The sequence below is a fragment of the Centroberyx affinis genome, unplaced genomic scaffold (assembly GCF_046629955.1).
Source record: "Centroberyx affinis isolate AG114_WGS23_722 - 3 ecotype Tasmania unplaced genomic scaffold, CSIRO-AGI_Caff_v1 ptg002084l_1, whole genome shotgun sequence".
Taxonomy (NCBI): Eukaryota; Metazoa; Chordata; class Actinopteri; order Beryciformes; family Berycidae; genus Centroberyx; species Centroberyx affinis.
The window spans coordinates 6,347-17,500 of NW_027280411.1; the positions used below are offsets into that span (position 1 = coordinate 6,347).

General features: G+C 41.8%; 1 protein-coding gene across 1 annotated transcript in view; it reads right to left on the minus strand.

The window, feature by feature from the left end:
* Nucleotides 1–1,122: 1,122 nt before the first annotated feature.
* LOC139654417 (protein sidekick-1-like) overlaps nt 1,123–11,154 on the minus strand; it is a gene marked incomplete at its 3' end in the record, with an annotated part of 88,595 nt that continues 78,563 nt past the window's right edge. Inside the window, exons 2-4 of the mRNA XM_071531475.1 lie at nt 8,383–8,539; nt 4,654–4,760; nt 1,123–1,270 (exon numbers count right to left, since the gene is read on the minus strand). Coding sequence (XP_071387576.1) covers nt 1,123–1,270; nt 4,654–4,760; nt 8,383–8,539 — 412 coding nt within the window. The remainder of the gene's footprint in view (nt 1,271–4,653; nt 4,761–8,382; nt 8,540–11,154) is intronic.

Consider the following 11,154-nt stretch of genomic DNA (forward strand, 5'->3'; position numbering starts at 1 on the left):
TAAGGAGGCTAATGCAGAGTTGCGGTGATGCTCTGACAGTAAACACATTCAATGCAGACAGTGTCTTGAGCAGCTAGATAATTGTAGTCCACTGTCATTAAGCCACACTCAATGCAGCCCCATTAACTTAACAGGAGAGCCATTTTCTGTGTTTATTCAAACCAAAAAGCAAAGTCAAACTTGATGCGGAACATTGACAAAACAACTTATGTAACCTGACTCGGCAAACCTTCTGAGGTGGAGGCTGTCATTAAAGGAGTGAAAAAGTTGTAGTCTGGCCATTTGTGTGTACAGCAAGGCCACTGACAATTTCATTCTTAAGGAACAATAGCACACAGGGGAGCAGTTAGTGTTCCTAATGGGGACTTAGTTGTCTCTGAGAGAGTGAGAACAGCCTAATAAAAACACAGAGGGCCTGTATCTCAACAGCTCATTTTACTGTTGTGTAAATTCCCACCGGTACAGGTTCTAAAATAATTTGTTGGCTTCCATAGGTATGATAGTAAGTCTTCTTACAACAAACCTACACTTCCCTCTTCTGTCGCAATTACTACATTATTAATATTTGAACAACATTTTTCAACCTAACAACGTTGACAGGATAGCTGTAGCAGCTCAGAAACAATATGCAAATTACAGGTATGTCAAGATAAGCCAGACAGTGTAAAACTTATCCTTGTCAAATACTTACACAAAGCACCCAGGGACCCTCAAGCGTCTGTTGTACGATGAGTATTAGGCAGAATATGCCTTGCACCTGTTCATTATTAATTTTGTAGATTACAGAAGTGAAAAAGATTTGAGTCATTGAAAAGTCATTTCTCTACTTTTGATAATGGCTTGAGCCGATTGTACTGACATCTAATGAAAAGGTTGGTTATCTGAAGGCCTAATTATTCATAATAATTGGTATGTAATGATTAAAAAAACCCCTTTGTGCTTCTAGAGCACGCTAATTGATATACCACTGAGCGATAAGAACTTAAATTAACATTTGATCTCAAGTGGCATTTTGTTACACATCATGCTATACGTGTGTCTGAATAGGTCAGTGTGTGAATGAGCAAGTGTGTGTGTGTGTGTGTGTGTGTGTGTGAGAGAGAGAGAGAGAGGGACACTCACATTCGGTTGCTGGGGATGATCTTGTGTCCGTCTCTGTACCATGTGACCAGGGGTCGAGGGAAGGAAGCAAGGGCAGGAGGGCTGATGACAGCCGCTCGGCCCTGAGTCACCGTCCTTCTCTGCTCCTCGGCCGAGAAGTTCCCCAAAACTGGAGGAAGAGGGAGGGAGCAAGAGAGTGAAGATGCAATATGTATCAAAGAAGAAATTAGAGGGAAATACCTAATTTACCAAGCAATTCACAGGCACATTTACCAAGAGAGCATTTTAATGTAAGCAATTAAAACCATTGCTGCTGGAAACTGGACAGCACTGAGTCTTTAAAAAAAATGCCATTCATGTTTAATTTATGGACTCGTGTAGGCCCAGCATTTTAGTATCTTTAAATGGTTTACTCATATGGAAGTATTAAGAAATCATAGATTCAGTAAACACTCAGGCCCTGATTCACTAGGTGTTAGCGCACACACTAATCGCCGCAATGAGAAAAAATGGAGCCTTTGCTATTCATGACTGCGTTAGTGCTCTTTAGAAATATGTAGACATTTTGCATAATAATTATTGTGCAAATATAAATGACTTGTGGGTTTGGTCATGTAAATTAGGCTTTGCGAACAATTCACCAAACATCTTGCAGTATGTGCCCCTGTAAGAAAAGTAGCGCAAATAAAACCTTTGAAAAGGTGCTTTTAATTGCGCTGGGGGGAAATCACACGGATAAATATGCTTCTCTTTGGGTCAGACTGACTATATGGTGGCTGTTCATTTATAATAGATGCAGCAGAGAATTTCTTTTCTTGAACTTCAAGAGTCTGAAATGATTTGAAGATACCTTCATTTTTCGATATTAGATCTTTTCAATGATATGAAAGACGACATACCTCAGACCTGGAGATCCCATGCAATTCCAGACATTGTTAGGACATACTCACATTTTTGAGCAAGTTGCGCATATGACCAGCTCAACATGTTATGTGGAGGTAGAAGGGAACTCTAGTCTGCCCTGGGCTATTAAGAGCTGATTCTCACCAATATCTGTGGATATATTTTGGTGGATGAAATCCCTATATGCATCTGAGGGCAGCAGGACAGGTATGTGTGTTCCATCTGCAGCCTCTAATTTTCCAAGCATTGCACAATTATGCAGGCCTCATCCAATGTGGGCACTTTGTAACAGCTTGCGCAACTAACACCAGGCTGTTGCTAAATGACTACACAAACATCTATGCTTTTGTGGATGCCAAACTGGTTGGCTATAGGATATTTCGTACAGCTTTAAAGTTTATACAGTGCAAATCATTAGGAGTACAGGAGCACAGACAGTGACATCCTGGGGGAAACTCCCACATCCACAGTTCTCTCTGGATAATCGAAATAAATACTTCAGTCATGTAAACAGGATTATTATGGGGAGTTGTCAGTTTATGCAATCACGTACACAGCTTAATCAGACTACTGCCTTAATTACAGTATTGGCAATAGTTGCATTACTGTATTGCATTGCGCATGTAAAGCCGTTTGGAAATAATGCAATTTGTGAGCGCAATGACAGATTGTACATGTTTTTCGCAACATCACTTGATTTGCATAAATATTTTAGTGAATAGGATGCACTTTGCTCCCACAGTTTAGGAGCAATTTGCTCAAGCTATTTGCTCCCGCAACGCAATCTTAGTGAATTCAGCAAAAGTAATCCCCATGTTGGATTAACATAAATAAGTACAATAATATATCAGAATATTGGTCATATTGATACCACCATTGCTCTGCTATTTTCCTTTCAAACTAATTTTTGAGGCTCAGGCATCTGACCAATTGAGGTTAAGTGTGTTAGTCTTCTTGGTTTCCTTCAGATTTACCTACAGCAGCTTTAACTAACCTTAATTTGACCTTTCCTAACTAGTCAGTTTAATTATTTTAATGCAGGCCTATCCAATTGGCGGCCTGCGGGCCACATCCGGCCCAGAAGCAACCTCCGGCCCAGAAGCAACGTCCGAGTGGCCCAGCGAGCTTGAATTAAATAGGCTATTTTAATAGCGATTTTAATATTTTAATTGTAATATTGTTTTTATATAAAAATTTGGACTCGTTTTCACTTGTCATGAATTTATTTCCTCCGTGGCAGAAAAACATGTTACACGAGCCTTTAGAAACTCCTGCAGGTTAAACTGGCACCTTATCCATTCAAAAAGAATATCTGATGTTGTGAACACATTTGTCTAGTCCTCGAATATAAGACGACCCCCACTTTTTCTGAAAATATGTCTCTGTCAACCCTGAAACGTAAAATTGACAATGAAAAGCGTCGGTTTAACCCTGCCTGGACTAGCAAATAGTAGTTATGTGTAATCAGTGGTGGAAAGTAAGTAAGTACATTTACTCAAGTAGTGTACTGAAGTACAGTTTTGAGGTACTTGTACTTTACTTGAGTATTTCCATTTTATGCTACTTTGTACTTATACTTCACTACATTTTAGAAGGAAATATTGTACTTTTTACTCCATTACATATATTTCACAGCTATAGTTACTAGTTACTTTTCAGATCAATATTTTATATTTAAAACATTTGATCATCTTTATAAAATAACTATAAAATAGCATTGTTATAGATTAGCCTACCCAAAAGTATAGCTAAATTGTTAAGATTAGCTTCACGTACAACTTTAAAATGCTGCTTACATGTACATGTATGTCAAGAAATCAGTATTAATATTCCAATAACTTATGAAAAATATAACTCTCTAAATGGGGACAGATTGCATAATGAGTATGTTTACTTTGATACTCTAAGTACATTTTGCTGCCAACACTGATGTACTTTTACTTAAGTAAGATTTTGAATGCAGGACTTTTACTTGTAATGGAGTATCTTTACTGCTACTTTTACTTAAGTAAAACATCTCAGTACTTCTTCCACCACTGTGTGTAATAGAGTGTGTTATCGGTTACTGTTATTGCCACTTGTTATGATTCTGTGCATTGAGCACTTTGTGATGTGCCTGGGTCAGATATGTGACCAAAAATATATTTTTTTATTTCAAAAGTGAAACAATAAACATTGCTATTTTTTACTACATTCATTTGCGTTTGTTTAAATTTATCATTACCAAAAGCTAAAGAAAAGGTTTAAATAGGCTGCTGAAAATGTCTGGCCCATCTACATTTCCCGGTTTTAAAATCTGGCCCAACTGAATTTGTAATTGAATAGCCCTGTTTTAATGTAAAGCTGTTCATTTGAGTCAAGCTGAATGCTGAATGCTGTGATATCACATGACATAAACAGAGACATACCTCTGTTGTATTGTGTTATCTGCACATGATTTTGTCATGGTGAAACGGTAAAATATTTCTTACTTCAATACTTTTAATTGCTCCTCTTCTTTCTCTTCAAAAGTACATGCAATGCTATTTTGGTGTTTTCTGCTCTAATCGTTCCATGTTTTGATTTTCTGTCATGATATTAGTGTGTATAGTGTATATCTATGTGTGTGTGTGTGTGTGTGTGTGTGTGTGTGTGTGTGCGTGTACTCACAGGCCACCTGCACCTCTGTCCTCCTGTGTATGAGTGCTCCCATCCTGTTCCTCACCACACACTGGTACAGGCCAGCATCGGTCCTGCTCAGAGCCGGGACAGACAACCTGCAGCCAGATGGACAGACAGAACAGAGGCTTGTGAGAGCGTGTTTCATCTCTGAGCTGTAAATACACTGTAAACAACAGAAGGGTAGGGGGATGCTGGAAGTGATGTTTGGAGATCAGCGAGACAGAAGGGAAGGGTGGAGGTGTGTGTGTGTGTGTGTGTGTGCGTGTGTGCCCATATGAACAGTACTGTGCAAAAGTCTTAGGCATATGTCAAAGAAATCCATAAAGCGAAGATGCTTTCAAAACTAATGAAATGAAAAGTTTCTGAATATCAAAAATTTACAATAAACAGCAGTCTACTGACACACTAATGCAGAAAACAAATAAACATCTAAGACGTCAAAGAAATTTATATAAAAAATCTAGGGTGCCTAAGACTTTTGCACAGTACTGTATATGTTAGTGTGCATTTCACTTTCATGACCTTGATCTGAGAATGGAATGGGGCTAAGGTTGTCAAAGTTCCCCATTAACAGAAGGGAAGGCGGAGTGGCCTCTGTGTGTGTATATGTGTGTTTTAGTGTGTGTGTGTGGGAGTGTTTTTGACTTTGAGGTTGTGTGCGCACACACATGGGGCATCCATATGCGTGCATGTGTGCATGTGTCCAAGTTGGGTTTTTTTTTTCATTTTTTTGGAGGGGGTGAGGGGGTTGTTAATGTGGTTTTAATGGACTGTGCTTCTCTAATGGGAAGCTTGGCATGGGATCGAGGTTGGTGCCGCGCTGGACACATACAAACGCATATACACACATGCACACACACACACACACTGGATAGACACACTAAAACTGGACATCGCTTAGGGGCTCATTACCAATACCAGGACAGCCAAGTATTTAACTCCCAGGCTGCCAATACATGCTGCCAACATACACATACACACGCATGCACGCACACACACACACTCACACACACAAACACTCACACACGCAATTTCAGTTGGATTCAGGAATGACACATTACACAGCAGCTCTCATCCTGAAACAGATTCTGATATTGGATGCAAGTTGATGCTGCAGCTCTCTCTCTCTCTCTCTCTCTCTCTCTCTCCCCTTCTGTGTGTGTGTGTTCCATTAAGTTTTTAACAAGCGTATGTGGTGGGGCTGTCACTATTTTTTTCGAACTCCAAACATGTTTTTTTTTTTTTATATATCTCACTAAACAGAAAGTTCAGTGTTGACAGATCCCAATCAATACGATAATTTCTCAGTCAATTTCTCTGACGCTGCCCCGGCTCTGCTTGCACAGTCAAATTCCCTGTGTGATTCAGGACAAGAACGATTTTGCTCTGCCTTTAAGACAGCTTCAGCACAAATTGACCAAAACATCCCCGTAGCCTCATTCTTAACACATTAGATAGGCTACATTTATTTTCACCATGTGTGCTGTTGTGATTTGTGAATAGAGTGAATGAGAGTGTGAGCACAAAAGGAAAACTTATGCACATCCTTTCAAATTATACCTAATGCTCAACGCGTGATTGAGAGGGATACAGATAATTTGTCTGTAGGCCTATGATGTGGACATATGGTGAAAATATCCCGTGAGGCCTAGCCTATTTCCCATCAAATGCAATGCATACTGTTCATTTTCAATGTGCTGTGTATGTAGTGAATGTGAATGCAGTGCCAGGCAGTGCAGGTTGCTGTACTTTTATCAGCACAATTAGGCAGCATATAATCAACATTGATTTGGCAAGACAAAGCTATTTTTATGAAAATTACTTATTTGTAAGCCAAAAATATGCTGCAGTTTTGGAGGTTTTTTGACCATTTTTTCCTGATGATAATTTTGTTCAAACTCACTAAGTGCAAAAGGTGAGAGGATTGAGGCTGAGACAATTATGAACGATATTTGCTCATGAACTCTGTGCTTAATTGCACTGCTGCTGAGTGCACCTGCAATTGTACTTTAAATTATCTGGACATAAGTTTGAAATCTTAAGTACACAGTACATTAAACGATACGCAGTAAAAGACACTTTATGTTTGATAAAAATCTGAACTTGAGCCCACTGTAGTGTTTCTTGGTAGTGGTACAGTAGTAAATTTACACCAAGAATGGACTGGCCATGGAGAGAGACCAGATTCTATTAATTACTTGTGGAGAGAAGAGAGAAGGGGCGGAGAGGGGCGGAGAGGGGCAAACAAAATAAAAATGATTCGCTATGCTTCACAAAGTAGCTGACGGGTAGTAAATTTTCAGCAGAGTTGGAAGAGCAGTACAGTAATGTTGGATTTACATCACTACATGATCAGCAATCATCACACTGCAACTAACCACTAGTGACAACATGGGCACAACCAATCAGGATATGAAATGCATTTTACATAAATTTTGTTCCTCAGCACTGCAAAAATATTGACTAGTAGTAAAAATTGGTTAGTTTATAAATGAACTGATAAATACAGTCTTCATTTTAGATTACTATCGATAAATTGCTAAATATTTGCTTAATGGAAATGTCTACCCATCTTAAAGTAACTTCAAAAACTGCCTTTGTGCAAGCTGTAGACAACAGCTGCACATAGTGGGAACCAATCATCTAGTGATGTAAATCCAGCATTACTGTAAAGGCTTTAGTCTTACTGCCACTGCATAAATACAACTACACAAGTGCCAAGTAAAGAAAAAAGCAACTGAAATTGAAGCTGTCAAGGTATTACATTAACATCAGGCCTACCACTACAGATGGTCACACACACACACACACACACACACACACACACACACACACACACACACACACACACACACACACACACACACACACACACAACACCCTGCCAATTCAACATTGCTCTGGCCTCGCCAAACTAAACTAGCCAGAACGCTGAGAGCAGTCCAGTGCTATAACGCCTCCTGGCTCGAACGACGACTGCCCACAAAATGCTGGCTCAACCTCTCTCTCCCTCTGTGTGCGCGCATGTGTGTGTTTGTGTGTGTGTGCGTGTGTGTGTTTGTTCCCAAGATTCCCTCTATGTCTGAATGATGTGAAAAACAATTTTGTTTCACAGCTGCAGTTATGCCGAGAGGGATTGCTTAGCTCTCACAAACCAGCACACACAGGGACAGATACAGAGGGGGGAGAGGAAGAGAGGAAGAGGGGAAGAGGAAGAGAAGCAGAGAGAGCAGCTCAGACATATTGATCGGATCTTCTCTTCCTTCCTCAGACCATATACATATTTATGGTGCTAATGTAATTATTAATCTCACTTTGGCTGCATTGTCTAAATGTTCTGACCTTCTCTAAACACACTCCATCACAGACAAGCAAAGCCCCTATGCTGCAGCTGCTGTGCACTGGTACAGGTTTAGGAAGGAAGGAAGGAAGGAAGGAAGGAAGGAAGGAAGGCAGGAAGGAAGGAAGGATGGAAGGAAGGAAGGCAGGAAGGAAGGAAGGAAGGCAGGAAGGAAGGAAGGAAGGAAGGAAGGAAGGAGGGAGGGTGGGCAGGCGGGTAGATAGATAAGATAGACAGACAGACAGATAGACAGAAAGACAGACAGAAAGACAGAAAGACAGATAGACAGATAGACAGATAGATAGATAGATAGATAGATAGATAGATAGATAGATAGATAGCAGCCAGTCAGGCCGAGTCCAGTGTGTGTAACTGACCTGTATTGTGGTGACCAGTCGGTGATGTTGCTGTTGTTGAGTGTCCAGCGGTACTGCAGAGGCCAGCTGCCTCCAGCCAGGCAGGTCAGCACCAGCCTGTTCCCCTCCAACACCACCTGCTGCCCCAGTCCTCCTCCACGCAGGTAGGGAGCCACCTCTGACACACACAGAGAGAGAAACACAGACAAAGAGATGTTGTTTTTTATTATATGAAAAAAGCTTGTATTAGTCAGGCTTGAACAATAGGGCAACTTTAAGCTTTATTCACCAACCAAAAAAAAGCAAATTCCATCATGTACTGTCCTTTTTTCAGATTCAGAATGGATTCTGTGAAACCTTGCAACCCCCTTGAATTTACAGAACAGCAGGTTTCACTTTTCATTTTTATGAAGGCCTCCACTCCTGTAGGTTTCACCCAAGTGATCATTTCACTGCAGCTTCAATAATAAAGGTGGGTGCCATTAATCCAGCACATCTCAAATCTCTTTGTTTTGACATTCAGCATAAAAATACTGTGATAACACGATACATTTACGGACGTAGTGGTCGGATGTTTTCCAAAAGCTTGCGGATAATTCTGAATACTAGTGTGTGCATTTACGTTCAACTCACAAAGAGTTTATCGGCCCTTACAATCAGTTACAATCTCGAAGGGCTTCACAATGTGGCTGTTGTGAAATTAAAACGACACCCTTAAAACCTTAATCCCCCCAAGAGAACAAGGAAAAACTCCCACAAAGAACAAGGAAAAAAGCATAGAAGAAATCGTATTGTATTGCATCGTGACCCATAGTATCAAGGTGCTTAAAAATACCCAGCCGTGCTCTGCACAGTACATTGCTGAATGGCTCAGCTGCAGCTGTTGTCTAACCAATGCCATCCAGTCTTTAACTCTTGGCCCAGGCATTCACACCTGGCTCACAACCAAACAGCATCTAGGCATCAAGGCTAATGAGTCAGCAGGTCGAAGGCAATTGGCTGAAGGCTCTGTCAAGCATGTGTTAAAGCCTGCCTCCACTAAACAAAAAGTAGTGTGTGTCTGGGTGTGTGGAGGGTAGAATTGTAGACAGTGAGATTTATTTAACCCATCAAACATCCACACACACACACACACACACACACACACACACACACAGAGCGGGGTTACAGAGGGCAAGTTTATCTGCTTGCTACAGTATGTATGGACAGGTCCATAATTCTGAGGAAGAGCTTCACCCTCTCTCTCTCTCTCTCTCTCTCTGTCCCCTCCCCCTGTCAGCTCAACCTCCTCTCCTCCCTCCCATCTCACCTTGCTTTGTCCTGTCTTTACACCAGTCCCCTCAGCTCCTTTCCATTGTCACCACTTCCTTCCTTATTCCTTCTCTTCTGTGGTTGTCTCTGCACTGCTCACACTCTCCCGTTACTCTGCCGCCTCTCTCAGAGCCACCTTTTCTTCCCCTCTCTCCCTGTCCTTTCTCCCACTCGCTCTCTCTCTTTTAGATTGATGGCTGTCAGCTCCATGCACAAGAGGGAAGTGTTCCATCTAAGATAGATTTATATTGGAGTGTGTGTGAGTGTGTGTGTGTGTGTGTGTGTAAGGATTTATTTGGAATATTCCCGTTTCTACAGAGGATGCTTGGCTATGCAGAGACTCCAATCTCACACTGCTGACCACAACTATAACTCACTACTGCCTCTGTGTGTGTGTGTGTGTGTGTGTGTGAGAGAGAGCGTGAGAGAGAGAGAGAGAGAGAGAGAGAGGGAGAGAGAGAGAGAGAGAGAAAGAGAAAGTTGTAGCTGTAAAGAGTAAAAAAAAGACTGAAGCAACAGTTCACCTAATATGTGCTTCATTTAGAGGAGCTGGCATACATGCAAACACATAAAGATGTGCACACATTTGCACCCCCCACCACACCCACACGCATACACACATACACACACACACACACACACACACAGGAAAGGAAACGTGAATATAATGACAGCATGCAGTAGCTCTAATGATCCTGCTCCTGTTCCTCCATCCAAGCATCCATTCCACTTATCCACCACTTTCTTCATACAGCATACAACTGCCATCCACCATGTGTTGTATCTAGACCCCCCTCCACCACCAGTTCCTCTTGCTTGTTGCTCGTTGTCCTCTAATCCCTCCTCCTGCTTTAAACTGAGGGAGTCCATTAGGAGCTAAGGACAGAGATAGAGAACACTACATCTGAGAGGAACAAGGTCAGCTAACAGCATGTTTCACTCACTGACGTTGTCTCTCTCTCTCTTTCTCTCTCTCTCTCTCTGTCTGTCTGCCTGTCTCTCTGTCAGTCACTGTCTGCATGTAAACACATCACTTTCTCTGCCCTGCAGTTTCTCTCTCTCTCTAACCTGTCTGTCTTTCTTTCTCTCAAGCGGTACTATCCGGCCACCTGTCCGTCTGTCTGTCCATGCATCTGCCAGCCAGTCTGTCTGTCAAGCCCCTCGGTCCATCTCTGTCAAAGTGGGTGGCAGCTCAAGGTCTCCACTTTTTTCTCTTTTTTGGAGGACTGATGCCTAACGGAGTGATTGGCCTCCAAATGTGACAGGATAGTCAAGAGGCAGATGCACGCACACGCAGTCGCACACACCACACGCACACACACTTCCAGCCACAGAGTAAGTGTGTCTTCACTGTTAGGTCGGTCTCAGGGAGCTGCTTAGGCAGATTCTAGGGAGGAATTCAATTTGCCGGGGAGATGAGCGCTGTGATAGAGGGGAGAAGGAGGAGCGGAGGATGAGAGGACCGGAGGAGAAGAGGAGCAG